Here is a 15464-nt window from a genome sequence, read left to right as displayed (position 1 = left end):
CCGTGGACTCATGTATCCTACCCCATGTAACTTCCAATTAGTTAACCAAGGATCCAGGTAGGAACACTTTACGGTATAAGAATATGCTGGACTGATGTGTTTGTTTTTCCAGCCCAGCTGGAAATTCTTACTTATCCCAGACTTCCTGCCTTGACTGTGTGTGAACTGTAGACTCAGATTAGGTCTAAGCTGGGACGGCAGGACCTGTGACATTGAGTCATTTCCCATTCATTCAGTAAATATTTACTGAGTACCCAGTAGGCCCGGGCACTATGCTGAGTACTTAGTTGTGTAGTGGTAACAAAATGGACATAGCCCCTACTTGCTTGAAACTTAGTAGAGTCTGTGCACTTGTTGTTCTCTTTGCAAGGGATGCTGTTCTCTCAAATCTTCACTTAGTTACCTCATTCTTGTCTTTCATTTCTCATCTTAAATGTCAACTCTTCAGAAAGGCCTTCCCTAACTGTGCAATATAAAGGAGCCTCCTCAGCATTCTCCATCACATCTTGCAGTTTTAGTTTCAAACTAATACTTTTCAGTACCTGATATTTTCTTATTTGCTTGTTTTCTATCTCCCCTCAATCAGAATCTCAAAGCACCTTTAATAGAGATGCCTTAACATGTTAAAAGCTGTGTCTCCTCGTATATAATAAACACTCTGTCAGTGCTTATTGACTGAATGAGTGCTGGGGAAGAATAATGAACAAGCAAACAAACAAATAGGTGTTATAAACTGGGATAAGCACCATGAAGGGAAAGAACATGATGCTGCATGAAAGCACAGGAAGGGAATGGGGCGCACAATCCATCCTGGGTGGTCATGCAAGGCCGCTCGGAAGGATTGACTTAGGAAGCTAAGACCTGAAGGATCAGAAGGAGCCTGCCATGTTGGGAGTGAGGACACAGGTGTGTAGACCATTCCAGGCAGAGGGGATAGCATGTTCCATTGGTTCCCTTGTATCTACTTCATTCCCTGGGCTTTAGGAGTAGGATCAGGTATTACCACTGAAATCCAGACAGGTCTGTGCTAAGTGACATGAGGTTTAAGTCATGTACATGGAACATGGAACCCTGGACTGTCGCCTTACAGAACATAATAGGAAAAGCGGCTAGGTATTGGTGGGGGTGGAGACGAGGACTTCAACTCTGCCAAACAGGGTACTCAGGAAGTGTGTTTCCTAGGTTACTGAAGTCAGGCTTGAGCCGTATAGGATCACATTAGCTTGAAATATCACACAAAAGACGGAGTTGATGAAACACTAAGGATAGACCCATCAGTCCTACTATTTCTCTTCAAAATTCCACACATTCCTAAGTGGAAGGTTTGCCTCTGCCAAGCTAGACCAAATGCCAGGGGTCAAACAGATCAGTCTCTCTGATTCCCTTTGATTCTCACTATAATATGTGTCTTTTCACTACAGCCATGGCCACAGAACAGACAGGTAATAGCGGGCGTGATGGGGAGAGGGGCTGGGAAACTGCTATGCATGGCCAGACGGAATGGTTTGTGGTTTTGTGCCTGGTGAGATCTGGTTGTGATGAGTCTTCTCTGACTGTGGGTGTGAACATTTGCCCTTTCATTTCTAGCAAAGGGGCCCTAAGGCCCTCTACCTGCTGGAACCGAGGCTCAGAGCTCCTGTGCTTGGAGGCAGGAATTGCTTAGTTCCAAGCTTCTGAGCCTAGTGACAAGTCACCCTCATTCCCAGAACTTTCCTCAGTTGCCCAGTGAGATGACCATGTAGAGGAAATGGAGACATCCTATAGTGTCATTTCTTTCTGACTCTGGTCGCTCCTACTCTTCAGTTTACAGAAAAATGGCTGCCATGCAATTGGTTTCCATTTCTATCTAAAAGAAGAAAAATCTGCGAAAAAGTGTATTTGACAAGGGTTTGGGAACTCCCTCCCGGAGTTAGACTAGTCCTATCTTTGCTGAGCTCTGTTTTCCTGGAATTGATTTGCTTTCTTGTATACAACTCCCAGGACCCAACAGAGAGGTCAGAGAGAACATCATATTTGAGCAGCCTCCTGGACATTTCTTTGCCTCAGAGACTAGGTTCCAGCAGAGCTGGCTGCCTGGGTGGCATGAAGTCTGAGGCATGTGCATGTAGCATGGAACCCTGGGCTGCCCCTTATAGAACACAGTAGGAAAAGCTGTTAGGTATTGGTGGGGGTGGGAGAAATGCTTCAAAAGGAAAAGCTCTAGCAAGATTGATTCTTCTTTTTTCTTCTTCCTCCCTGCCTCCCCACTCCCACTCTTAACTGGAAAGCCTGGAATAAATCACCCAAATCTCTGGGTCTTAGTGTTTTCTCCAAAGATTGAGGGTATTGAACTTGACTTCTAAAGGTCCTCCATTGCTAATGGTCCTGCACTGCTAATATTCTAAGATTCTGTCAGTAGCAGCAAAGAAGTTTTTCTCCAGCTTCAGCCAGAGCAGGCTATACCCCCAAGCTCCACAAGAAAGAACACTGTGTAGCAACACATCCCACAGTCCAGGAAAGAATCACTTTTCCATGTTATAAAAGCTTCAAACCAGATACCTGCTTGCTCTTTCTCCTCTACAGCAAAGCAAAGAACTGTGGTTCTCTGTGGAGAGCTTTAGGGTGCATCCTCTTAAGAGCAGCAGGAAGCCTGCCCCAAAGTCTCATATACAGCCAAGGCTATGCCACCTCACTCCACTTTTGTAAGGTTACTGTCACTCTTTAGCAAACATTCTCAAAGACTGATTTTATGGGTCCTAATGGATCCTAGTGTAGCCTTTGAACATTTGCATTGATTGATTTATACTCAGACCCAGATGGTGGTCCACTTCTTCCTGGGTGTCAACTCAGTGGCCTTGGGAAGACCAAAGAGCCCTTCACGTGGAGCCTTCAAAAAAAGAAATCGCTGCATTTCAGTGGCAATTCTCTCCTTATGATGATGCCTTATGATGGAGTCCTCTGTCGTTGCTTCTCTAAAAATGAATAAGTTGAGAATACAAAGATTTTTATTCCAAAACTACAGTATTTCATAACAGATGTTCTTATTCAAAGTTATGGACTCCTAAATACCCAACAGTAAGCCCTTTGTAGGAGAGAGATATGAAAGCATGTACTGGACCGAGCAGCACTGTCTTGAGACAAGGAAGAGCCTACCAGTGAACTAACTGCCCAAAAAATGCTGATGGAAAGACAGGCAGGCCCTGGGCTCAGGGTGGGGTCCTGTAGAAACTGCCTAATATTCTTTTCTTAAATAGGACTGATGGACGGCGTTGGTCATTGGCCTCTTTGCCTTCTTCAGGCTATGGAACCAACACTCCTAGCTCTACTGTCTCAGTAAGTAGCCAAATCTGGCCATACTTCCTTCATCCTGAGAAAATACTTTCCTAAACGTTATTGCTCCGTACCCATACAGTGTTGCGAAGTGGTTCTCAACTTTTCCTCTAAAGCCAAACTCAGAGGTTGCTTGGGGATGAGGCTGATTGGGGCAGAGGGCTGATGGCCCTTAACAACCATGGCCAGATCCGTTGAATGCATTTGGACAGATTTAGCCAGCATGCTCTCTGGGTGTCACTTCTTCCTGGTGGAGTCAGAGGAGGGCTTGAGGATAGACTTCTACTTTGCCAGTGAGGCCAGACATGGGGGCTCCTACGCACGCTTCCCCTGCTCCCCTTACCTTATTTCTAGAAGTGCAACCAAGAGCAGATAACTTCTCCTATGTCCCAAAGGCCTGGTAGACCCTCCACCTCCTTTTTCATCATTTTCTTTCAAAAAAAGGAGGGAAGAATGATTGTTATTTGATATTCAAGTTTGATGCATATTGGCAAAAAGACTGGTCCTGTCTCTAAATCTTCTAGTTGTGTTTCTTTTAGAGAAAGTTTTAGCCTAAAACACAGCACGCACAACTGACCCTAAAATGAGTCTTCCTCATTGAGCAACTTTAATTGAAGCCAAGATGACAGGGTTGGCGAACTTTTTCAGTGAAGGGCCAAAGAGTAAGTATTTTAGGCTTTGCAGGCCATGTAAAATTAGGCCACAGACTGGGTGACCGGTTCCCCATGTCTTCCACCATTCTTCTGGTCTTCTCAGCTCAGTTTGCCTATGTTCATGAATCCCACGCAGGTAAAAGGTGTATCATTTCCTCCCTTGACCTAGACCTCCCTTGACCTCTTAAATTAATCCAAAGATCTCACTGGTCTTTTGGCAACTGTTCAGCTTCAGATTTTTCCCTAGTAAATACCTTTTTCCCCATAATCCTTTACTCAAACAAGTTATGTTTTTAGACCCAAAGTAAGAGTCATATTATGTAATGTACATATATTTTCCTGTTTAATAAATTTTAATAGACTCAACCAGTTGCTCCAGCTTATTTTATTGGGATACTTTAAAATGCCAGTTTTGCTTCATATTAGCTGTAGGTTGGTGAAGATACTTTTTACAATTTCTATTTAAATCATTTATAAAAATGTGGCCAAGACAGAGCCCTGTAGAGACTTTCCACAAGCTGTTTACAACTTCATGTATTATGGCATTCCATGAGAGAAGTGTACACTGTTAGCCAAAAAAATCCTGATTTCTCACTTGGTGTTGAGGCTTAGATGTGGCAACGGAGCTCGCTCAACGTGATGCTGCAGTTTTGACTCTCGATGGATTTAGATATTTAAACCCCAGATCCTTCATCACTTGGTGAACAGAAATTGAGCTGATGGTGTTAGGCTTGCCTGCTCTCTTAGACAGTTTTGCCAGGTATGGAGAATTCACTGATCGGGGTGCTGAATGGGGCTGCCACAGCAAGAGCTGCATCTGTGGGGATGCCTGTAGGAGCTCAGCTCACTGCCTTTCATGGTCTGTTGTGATTGGCAGTGGGCTCTTGTCTGGAACCTCAGTCACTGGGCCATGTTTAGACTTCTTAATTATTTTTGAGTCAAGTGTAATTTTTGGGTTCCAGATCTAAAAGTAATTTTCTTCCCTGCTGGATTTTCTTGCCTGTAGTGTCCCTAGAGTCTGGACACAACCTTCACAGCCTCAGCAAAGCCAGTTGTCATTTGGATAAGAGCCAAAAGGAAACATTACTGAGCCATCCCAGGGGCTCTCCCAAGGTTGTGGAAGGGAAAACTTATGAGGATGTCATTTGTAGGCAGGGCATACCTAAAACATTTCCTAAAATAGGATGCATGATTTATTAATTACTTGCCATTCCAACTAGCCAAAACTTCATTGGGGGCAAAGAGTTCATGCAGAAGAACCTGCTTTTTGCCACCTAAAGAGTCTCCCTAGGTAGTTATGGAGCTCTTGAATCTCCTGAACATCTGGGTTCAACTCCCTGCAAGACTTGTGAAGGACTCTGGTATCTTGGCTTCCTCGGGACTGAGTGCTCTAAAGAGGTAGAGATGAACGGGGTCGTGCACAGTGGAGGCTAAAGGGAGCATGGGAAAGGATGCCCGCTTTGACTTGACTTTGAGTTGACATTGACTGGGAAGTCCTAGACCATTTTCAGTCCTTCTCCATTCTGGGACTGCCCTTAGACTTGTCTTTAACGCTGTTTTTTAATGTTTTCCCCTCTAGTCATCATGCTCCTCACAGGAAAAGCTACACCAGTTGCCCTTCCAGCCTACAGCCGATGAGCTGCACTTTTTGACGAAGCACTTCAGCACAGAGAGCGTACCAGATGAGGAGGGACGGCAGTCACCAGCCATGCGGCCCCGCTCCCGCAGCCTCAGGTGAGGGGTGCTCTCTGCCTAAGGCCCCAGTACCTGTGGCACTCAGCTTGTTTGCACACCATAGGAGTCAGCAAGCTTATTCTATAAAGGACAAGATAGGAAATAATTTGGGCTTTGTAGCCCATAGAAGCTCTGTGGCAACTACTTAACTCTGCCGTTCTAGTGCAAAAGCATCCACAGACATTACGTAAACTCTATTTACAAAAACAGGCAGTGGGCCAGATCTGGTCTGCCGGCTGTAGTTTGGCAGCCCCTGGCCTAGCACATTGGCACAGCTTGAGTGAGTCAAGACCAGTGAAGCTCAAGCCCTTTTTGGCTTCAGGTACAGCGCTACTCACCACCCCAAGAGGTACCTGATGATGCTGTCAAGTGGCCCCTCTTTTTTTCCCTTTGAAAGTAGTTAGCAGTGAAAATATACTTTAGAATCCATTTAGTAAGAGGAGAGTAATGGTATCATTTATTCTGATGGTTACCTGGCTGCAGAACCCAGAGGCCCAGGGGATATGAACTAGGCCAGCTAAAAAAGTTGCTGCTGAGGACACTTGTGGCTGACTTGGGGAAGAAGCCCATTGCAGAAGCAGAATTAAATGCCCATCTGAATCTTCCTCATTTCCCATTAACCACCTGGGTTCATCATACCAAATAAACCTTAACAACTGAGTTATCTGTGAATTCCTTAGATTAATTGGCTCTTTGTCATTAGCTGGCAAATCTATGCCAAATTCCAGGTTAAGGAAGGAGATGGAGATTAAAATGAGCATGGCTGTAATGACTGAGCACAGCTTTCCAGGGTGCCTGGGAAATAATAAATTGGCTAACATGTTCAGGGTGGGGGCCCAGAGGAGAGGTGTCTCCCAGGAAGAATCCCCTCGGGTGATGTCCGCACCGAGAGTGTCAGAGTGAGCTGAGCCAGACCACCAAGACTGGTTCAGGTTCAGAGATTGATGAAGATGATGACTAGGACTGCAGTGCAAAGGATCAGAAATACAAATGAGTGAGTGTCAAGTGTGGATCCAGGGCCTTTCTTTGTCTCACACAGAGGAATACCTGAATCTTGGTGCTTTCCACAAGCCACACAGAGTAAAGAGTAGCCTTTAGGCCATCTGAAATGGAGAGGATTACAGTACCTCAGGGAAATCCCTGCTATATCACTCTTAAAAAAACTTGGTAATGTGCACTGATGCAGCAGGCAGATGGTGTTCCACTCCAGGGAGGAAAGGCAGAGGATCAGTTCTGAACCTAGCTCAGCTGGGATCACATGTCAGGGGCACCCAACTGGGCAGGACCCAAATACCCATTCAGTTATGTGGCTGAAACTTTGAAACCCTTTAAGGAGATGTAACCACACATGGGGTAAAGGGGAAGATTTAGATGACCCAGGCTTATAACTCACTACAGGCTGAATTGGGCTCACTCATCCACCAAGGCAGAGCCCAAGTTAGCCCCATTGGCTATAGCCTGTTTGGAAGAAGATCCAGGTATACACTGTCTTTCTTTGATTCTTTTGGTGGTGGTTTGATTTGATTTGATTCCTAGAACATCTGGGGTATGCCCAACTCCACTGGCCAAAGCGAAGAAGATCCAGAGAGTCCTGTTATCAGAGAGGTCATCCTAGGAAAGCCACCAGTGTGCTCAGGAGCAGTGTCCTCCTTTTCTAGGCCTTTTCAGGCCGTGGCAGAGGCCTTTGTGAAGGCCAGGCTTCTTACAGGAAGGTATCCTAGCTCCAGATGTCACCATTTTGAGCTGAACAAGGTGTTCTGGCAGCTCCAGGAATAAGGAATGCTCTAGAAATCAGCACTCATTAAGGTGGGAGCGTGTGCCTACTACAGACAGTCGGGGGCCAGGGGCTCTGGAGATGGGCATCTTTCTTTTTGGCAGTTCCATGGCACTAAAGTAACACAGTTGTTTCTTTCTTTCTTATTTAGTCCTGGACGATCCCCAGTTTCCTTTGACAGTGAAATAATAATGATGAATCATGTATACAAAGAAAGATTTCCCAAGGTAAGGATCTATTTTAAAGTAGACTGGTAACAGCCCCGAGGATGGCACCTACAGCCAGCGCCGGTGGGAAGACTGGGGGTGAGGGGATGGAGTGCTGTCTCCAGAGGTAATCAAGAAGGAAATCAGAAGGCCCCGAAGAGGAGGGGGATACGAGCACAAGGGCTTCCAGACTGTGGGGAAGAGGAAGGCAGCAGAGGACTCGGAGTTTGGGGACTGGACTTGCAGAGCCTCAGTTTCTCCACTCCCCGAGGGAAAAGGGATCTAGAGGGAAATGTCAGAAAGGCATCCCACCCTGTATTAGTGGGCAAGGAAGCAGCTGGAGACCTTGCTTCTAACCATGCATATCAGGATCCACGAGTCTGGATCCCCTAGAGTGGGATTTGCCCTCTGCGAGCACGTTCGTTCGCTGAAGATTCCTTAAGCAGCTCTTCGTTACCAGGCACCAGAGACAGGGGTCTGTTGGACTAGCGGGAAGTCAGCCAGAGTGAGCAGTAAGGTGGCAGATGGATCTCAGAGTTGCTTGCTTACATTTGGATTTGTGTTTTCAAGCAAGAAAATGCTGAGAGAGGAATTTACGTTACTATCCTGAGATAATTGAGAAAAAATAATCTTCACAACTCTGCAGTTTGGCTATAAACCTTGTATGTGGCACTAGGACCTTGTTTACAATTTGGATTTTTTTGAACACCAAATGCCTATACACCCTGACCTGGCCTCCTAATGAAAGACCCTGTTCCTGCAGAACAGCCAGCTCTGTCTGAGAGAGAATGAGGGCACTGACGTGGGCTCCTTGTCCATGACAACAGGGACCACGAAGTCCTCAAGGCTCTCTCTTCATCCTCTGTCCGGACCTCCCTGGGTCTACCTATTCATCCGTCTCTAGAATCTACGTGTGTGGTTCCCTGCTCCTCTCATAGTGTCCTTTTTCCAGACTCAGGTTGAGTCTCCTGGACACACATGGGTGGCCTAGGGAAATGGTGTGAAGCCTTTGTGCTTTCCCTCTTGACATACACGATGAAGTATGGCAGTAAGGAGGAGCACAGATTCTGGAACCAGACCACCTGGGGTCAAATCTGCTTGTACCACTTACTAGCTATATGTCGCTGGACAGATTACTTGCCTTCTCTGAGCTTTATTTGCCTCATCTGTAATTTGGGATAATAAGAGTATCTATCTCTTAGGGAGTTTGTCTGGATTAATGAGCATTAAGCTTTTCTAACTGTGCCTGGGATATAGTAAGCACTCAGTAAGTGTTAGCTATTATTTCTCTGCTGCCCTGTGCCCTGTGGTCTATGCTTTCTAGCCTTGCAGCAGTCACTAGAGAGTAAGAGCGAGGAAGAGGGCAGAACGAACAGCTAGATCATTTTGTTATGCTCAGTCCTTTATAAAGCAGTTTGGGAGGGTATGGTGTTTCAAAGTCCATCTCACATGTTTCCCCCTCTCCCTTGTGTATTGGGTGTTGTGCTGTCATTCTAGTATTGTATCTTTATGTTTTATATGCATGTCTCCAAATCATTCATGTAAGATGAACTGTTGGTAGAGAAAATGTTAGAATTCGTTTCCTTCCATTCCCTCTCTCCTCCCCCTTTCTCTCCCCTCTCTCTCTCCACTCATACCATATATATGTGTGTGTGTGTGTGTGTGTATACATATATACATACACATATATGTGTTTATACACACACATGCACCCCTAAACACACACTGGAAATCTGAAATTGCTACCTGGTGGCAAAGAAAAACAGGCCGAATCCTAGCTAGGCAGCTAGGAACTTATTAACTGATGTATACTTGTCATTTTGATGTGACTGCCCAGTTAGGTCCCATAGAGGCTTCTGAGCCAGACCCCCATTCTGCTCTGCTGGGGATCCAGGTCCATGAGCAGACAGGTTCACACCTTCAGTAAATACTTCTGAGCATCTGCTTAGCTCAGTTGGCTCTTGAGGTCAAGTGAGAGGATCCTGAGATAAATCAAATTCTCTCTGTCTTGAAGAAGTTCCCAGTCCAGAACCAGGTTTACAAACCAGCAGTGTCCCTACACGAAGTTTATATGGTTGCGAGGCCCACTGCAAGCACAGAGGAAAGGAAACTCGTTTGCCTGGAGGAATTAGACTTCTAGAGGAGAGATGATGCTTGAACTGAGATTGGAAGGAGTAATAAGAGTTTGCCACGCAGGCTTGGCAGGGTGAAAAAGCTACACAGAAGAAACAGCATCATCAAGGAGCAGAACCACAAACACTCAGTATCCTCAGAGCAGGAGAGCATGCCCTTTGAGGAGTGGAGGAGACAGACAAGGCCAGGTGAGGGAGGGCCTCGATTATAATGTTTTGATTTAACTTGAAGGTGATCTTTTCACGTCTCCAGTCACCAGTTTTCCCAAGTGCAACATCAGGAGACCAGGATCACAGAGCCCATCCTTAGACTCTTACCAGGTCCTTTAGGCTCCACCTGACGTGGAACAGGAAGGGAAGTGTCACTTTTCCTGCTTTTATTCCCAGGCCACTGCACAAATGGAAGAGCGTCTAGCAGAATTCATTTCCTCCAACACTCCAGACAGTGTGTTGCCGTTGGCAGATGGAACCTTGAGCTTTATTCATCATCAGGTGATTGAGATGGCCCGAGACTGCCTGGATAAATCTCGGAGTGGCCTTATTACATCACACTATTTCTACGAACTTCAAGAGAATTTAGAGAAACTTCTGCAAGATGTGAGTGTCCTTGTGCTGGAACTCTGGTGAATCCTCCACACGGGTAGCAGACAAAGCCAAGATTAAGGCGTTAACGGTGTTCCCAGTCTTCTCAGTCTGCTTGCCACTTCCTTGCCAGTGTGCAGGGCCCACTGCCAAGTGTGGTACTGATGGGCTTAGGTTCCTCCTCAGTCCCCTGCATTATTGAAAGAAGCCTGTGTGGTGTGGAGAGAACTCAGTTCTGTGGGTCTTTTCTTTTTCTAATTCCACTTACACTGGCTGAGGCTCCAAAATTGTTGTATTCATAAATACTTAACTAGGAGATTTGTAACCCAAAGCCAAAAAGTGGCCCAGTGGCGGTAGTGGGCTCTCTTCTAGTAGAAATATTGGTGTAAGCAGAGCCTTAGGACTGTTTCTCCTCGGCCAAGGGAAAACAAGCCCGAGGCTTGCACTATGGGTTTATCTATTGACTGACATTCTGTTTGCATGCTGAGAAGTTCTCTGATGGGGGCCTCTGTGTGTAGGGACCTGATCCTCTGCAGTGTGAAAAGCGTCTGGGAGGCTAAAGGTGAAGTAATCCAGAGATGGTCAAGACCAGAGAGCTTACACTGAGTTCTTAACTACTGCTTCTTGCTCTGGTGTTCACTTTCCTGTCGGCCTCTACAATAAAGTGGTCAGATGCCTTCCCACTCAGATCACAGTTGCCACATATTATACCGTTAGTACAGCTTAGGAGAGTGGAGATGTGCCTGTCTCCCCAGGGCTCTTCATGTCACTAGAGTATTCCCCAGTCCAGACCCATGACCTCACTCTGTGTAGTACTGACTGAGCCGAGAACCCTGGGCTAATGATCAAACAGAACTTCGGTGTGTTAGTCTAGAAATAGGAGCAGGGAATTTTTTTTTTAAATTTAGGAAACAGTTGAATCTAGAGAAAGGATGACTAAAGACGATCATGATTATTGCTGTCAAATTTTGGAAGATTTCTCATATATAGTGGGCAGCAGATTGTTCTCTGTCCCCTGAAAGACATGCTAGCCCAGTGAGCAAGAGTCACAGTGAGAAAGGTTTTGATTTAGTAGATGAAAACATACTTCCTTCTACAAAAGTGTTCTACTTAAATTCACACAGGTAGAAATATGATGTTAGAAAGCTAAAGCCCCATGAAAGTCACTGTCAGCTGTTTGTTTCTGTTTAAGACTAACTTTCTAACAGCTCTCCAGCAGTGGAGAGGAATCAGGGAGTGCTGCAGCCGGTGAAGGAGCCACAAGGTTGCTTGTCTGATAAGGTTGAGCTTCTGAAAGGCCAAAGTCAGCACCTTGCCCCAAACCTTCGGGCATTTTTCCAGTCTCATTGCCCTGGGGGTGGGTTATTTGATGCAGTAGGAAGAGCACTGGAAATGGGGCCAGTGCGCCATTTGTTCCCTAATTTGCTAGACCCTGGGAAAGCAGAAAAAAGTTCAGTGCAGGTTCTAGCTCAAGGTTACAGACCCATCAACATCTATTTACAGTAAAAATAACAGCTCTCATTTATTGACGGGTACTGTGTGCCAGACACCACCCTGAGCACCATGTGTGAATTATCTCGCTTCTCTTTATTATATAAGTGTGATTGATGAGCACTCAACAGAGGCCAGTTCTGAGCACAGAGGAGGATGTGCTGACTCCGCCTGGAGAGTTCAGGGAAAGTGGAGTCTTGATGAGCAGGTTGTTCGCTACACCTAGGAAACAGTATAAACAACCTCTCAGAAGTGTAGCAGAACTGGGTACATTCCGGGAATTGCAGATAAAGTAGTTTGGCATGGCTAGAGTGAAGAGGCCTGCAGGGGAAGGTGGTAGATGAATTGGGGCGTGGGGGGCAACACAGAGGCCTGAAGGGTCTTGTGAGGATCTTAGATTTTATCATGAAGGCAATGGGGAATCACTGAATGGTTTTAAATTTTAAAATGGCACCATAAAATTTACATTTAAAATAAGAAAAATCACTATCATTTATAGAGTACTTAATACATGCTGGACACTATATTATCTCATTTAATTTATCTAATTTAATCTTCATAACAACACTGTAAGGAAGATACTATTATTATCCCCTAAATCTATAGATGAGAAACCGAAGCTTAAAAGGGCTAAGTTACCCCAAGGTAACTGATTTCTTAAGCAGCAGAGCTACAACCCAAACCCGGGTTTGTCTTATTCCAGAGCCTGGGATCATACATTTTCAAACACTTAGCCAACATTGACTGACATCTGCTGTGTGAGAGGTACTATGCTAGGCTTAGCCTGTGAGGGAGGAACAGAAGACACAGCTGCTCTACTCAGGAGGCCCTCTGGTGTATAAAGACAGACCACTGAGGCCGGCCCTGTGGCCGAGTGGTTAAGTTCATGCGCTCTGCTTCGGCAGCCCAGGGTTTTGCTGGTTCGGATCCTGGGCGCAGACATGGCACCGCTCGTCAAGGCGTGCTGGAGCAGCGTCCCACATACCACAACTGGAAGGACCCACAACTAAAATATACAACTGTGTACCGGGGGTCTTTGGGGAGAAAAAGGAAAAATAAAATCTTTGAGGAAAAAAAAAAAAGACAGACTGCTAATTATAAAACCTGTGATAGTACCATGTGGTGTGAGCACACAGCTAGGGGAACCTGGAAGAGGGTGCAGTTACTTCTGGTCATTCTGTGTGTTTATATGTGGTAGGGGCAAGGGCCTCAGATGTGGCTTCACAGGGTTGATATTTGGGCGCAGCCTTAAAGGAATAAAGAAGATTTCACCAGATGCCCAACCTCTCTCTTCATTTCATAACCATTTTTTTCTCTAAATGATCCTCATTTGCTATTTTTCTTTCCTGAGAACCTATTCTGTACTCAGTCTCCGCCTTCTGCTTTCCCTTCCCACCATCGCATTAAACTGTTTCAGGCAAAAGTCATCAAGGAACTAATGGGCCACTTGCCAAATCCTGTGACCTCTCTCCATCCTCACCTCTCCTCCCCTCTCTACAGAACTTTACACTCCTCTCCTTGATCTTGTTTCCCCTGGTTGTCATGACACTGTGCCCTGCAGTCTTGCTGCCCCTTCACAAGTTCCTGCTCTGCCGATCTCTTAAATGCGGGTGTTCCACAGGGCACCGTCCTGAGCGCCTGTTCTCCTCTGTCTCCTTTTCTCACACTCTCCCTGATCAGCGTCATCTGCTCCCATGTCTTCAGTTGTCCTCAGTGCTCTGAGGGTTCCCACCTTGGGCTGCTTCTGTCCCTGGTCTGAGCTCCAGATCGGTGTTCACAGCTGATTATTAGACTTCTCCACTTTGAGTCCCAGATTGGTTAGTAATTCTTTGGTTGCAAGTAATAGAAAGCCAACTCAGAGTAATTTAAGCAGGAAAGGGAAACTAATTATAAAGATAAAAAGGGTAGGTCTTAGGGAATTGAAGACAGGAATGCAACAAGGCCTTAAGAAAGGACCAGAACTAGAAACCAGAACCTGTGGAGAGCCCAGGAAGTGTTTGTCCTCCTTCTCTCATTGCTGTTTTTCTTTGTGCTTGTTTTTCTCTATCTCTTTGGTAGATATGGCCATCCCTTTTCACCCAAGAGTAGATTATACATTTCTGCCACACTATGTTAACAGTTGTCTCTCCATCCACTTTTAAATTCCTGGGAAAGTAATCCACACAGGTCAGCTATTGAAAGTGTAGCCACATGATACAAACGTGGCTTGTAGAAGTCAGAGCAGTTTCGTAAAAAAGAGAAAGGCTCCTGGGCTGTGCAAATGCCCAAGAAAGTATCTAGTACAGATCCCTCAATTGCTACAGGTCCCAACAGAACTTTCCCACCAAGCTGCTTTTTCTCTAAAACCAAGTGTAATATGTTCTCTACCTGTCCTCACCACAGCTATTTTTCTTCTTATATTTCCTATCTCATTTATAAGTTCACTGAAATATCCCTAAAATTGTAGTTGTGGTTACCCTTCATTCTTGCTGCTTCCACCCTTCAGATTTACTCAGTCATCTACCTCTGAAATGGCCCCAGTCTGTCCATTTCCCTCTTTCCTACTGCCTTTTTCACCTGCATTGTTGCAGTAGCCTGTTAATGGTTTCCCTGCTTTTAGGCCTGCCCTCTCTAGTGCACCATCCACACTGCAGCCAGAGTGATCTTTCTAAAATACCTGTTGGTCACATCACTCTCCTGCTTTGAGGTCTTTCTAGTCTTTACAGCCTGTCTGGAGGGGAGAGCGAACATCAGTGAAGGCTCCATTGAGAGCTGCCCCTTGAGCTGGGGTCTGGAGGATGAGTGAAGCTTGTTGGGTGGAGGTAACGCCGTGTGTCTGTGTGACATTCCTTGGTGTCATGAAGTGTTCTGAAGCTCACTTGGTTCCTGATGAGCAGCTTGCTCCTGCTCACAGCCCACTGGCCTTCTCTAAGTTCTTGGCTTTGTGGAACTCTCTCTACTGCCAGATTGTTTCTCCCTGTAGTCTGCTCTGTCCAGCCAGGTCCTGCTTAGCTCAAGCACGCTGGGCCAGTGGATTGCTTAAGCAACCTTTGTCTTCTCTACAGGCTCATGAGCGCTCAGAGAGTTCAGAAGTGGCTTTTGTGGTGCAGCTGGTGAAAAAGCTGATGATTGTCATTGCCCGCCCAGCTCGTCTCCTGGAATGCCTGGTGAGTGGACTCTGGAAAGGTTAGTGGGGGGATTGGAGGGGTGGGAGTGGGGCTATAGAGGAAGGAGTGGGAGTCGGGGGTGTAGTGGAAGTATCCTGCTAACAGCAAAACTGTGGTGGTACCTACTGCCATTTTGCTGCTGAAGTCCTTATTTAAATATGATATGCAAGCGTTGGGGGACCAAACAAGTTCCTGTGAGGAAAAATAGTTGGTCCTGAGGGGTGTGGCAGGGATAGCTATTAGTCTGGCCTAAACCCACCGTGGGCAGGCCCCAGGTCAGTGGAGGCCTTGGGGGTAAGGAGCACAGACCAGTTTCGTTTGCACAAGTTAAGTCCTTCATTTAATCATTCAGCAACACTTTACTGAGTACCTACTTGATGCTAGACACTGGAGATACAGGCATGTCCCTGATCCTAAGATGCTTCCACTGCAGTGGA

At 45.9% G+C, this 15464-nt stretch overlaps 1 protein-coding gene across 11 annotated transcripts in view; it reads left to right on the top strand.

Moving 5' to 3' along the window:
* The window catches only part of MAST2 (microtubule associated serine/threonine kinase 2), a 210882-nt gene that overhangs the window by 176724 nt on the left and 18694 nt on the right, over window positions 1–15464 (top strand). For 9 of the 11 annotated variants that reach the window (XM_044770698.2, XM_044770695.2, XM_070510008.1 and 6 more), the window contains 6 exons: window positions 1422–1442; window positions 3234–3312; window positions 5542–5696; window positions 7622–7697; window positions 10196–10405; window positions 14926–15027. In XM_044770698.2, coding sequence (XP_044626633.1) covers window positions 1422–1442; window positions 3234–3312; window positions 5542–5696; window positions 7622–7697; window positions 10196–10405; window positions 14926–15027 — 643 coding nt within the window. The remainder of the gene's footprint in view (window positions 1–1421; window positions 1443–3233; window positions 3313–5541; window positions 5697–7621; window positions 7698–10195; window positions 10406–14925; window positions 15028–15464) is intronic. The other 2 variants (XM_044770697.2, XM_044770696.2) reach the window with 1 other exon arrangement.

This window comes from Equus asinus, chromosome 5 (genome assembly GCF_041296235.1).
Source record: "Equus asinus isolate D_3611 breed Donkey chromosome 5, EquAss-T2T_v2, whole genome shotgun sequence".
Classification (NCBI taxonomy): domain Eukaryota; kingdom Metazoa; phylum Chordata; class Mammalia; order Perissodactyla; family Equidae; genus Equus; species Equus asinus.
The sequence above is the reverse complement of the archived record's forward strand: the minus strand, read 5'-3'. Positions and strand labels throughout refer to the sequence as shown.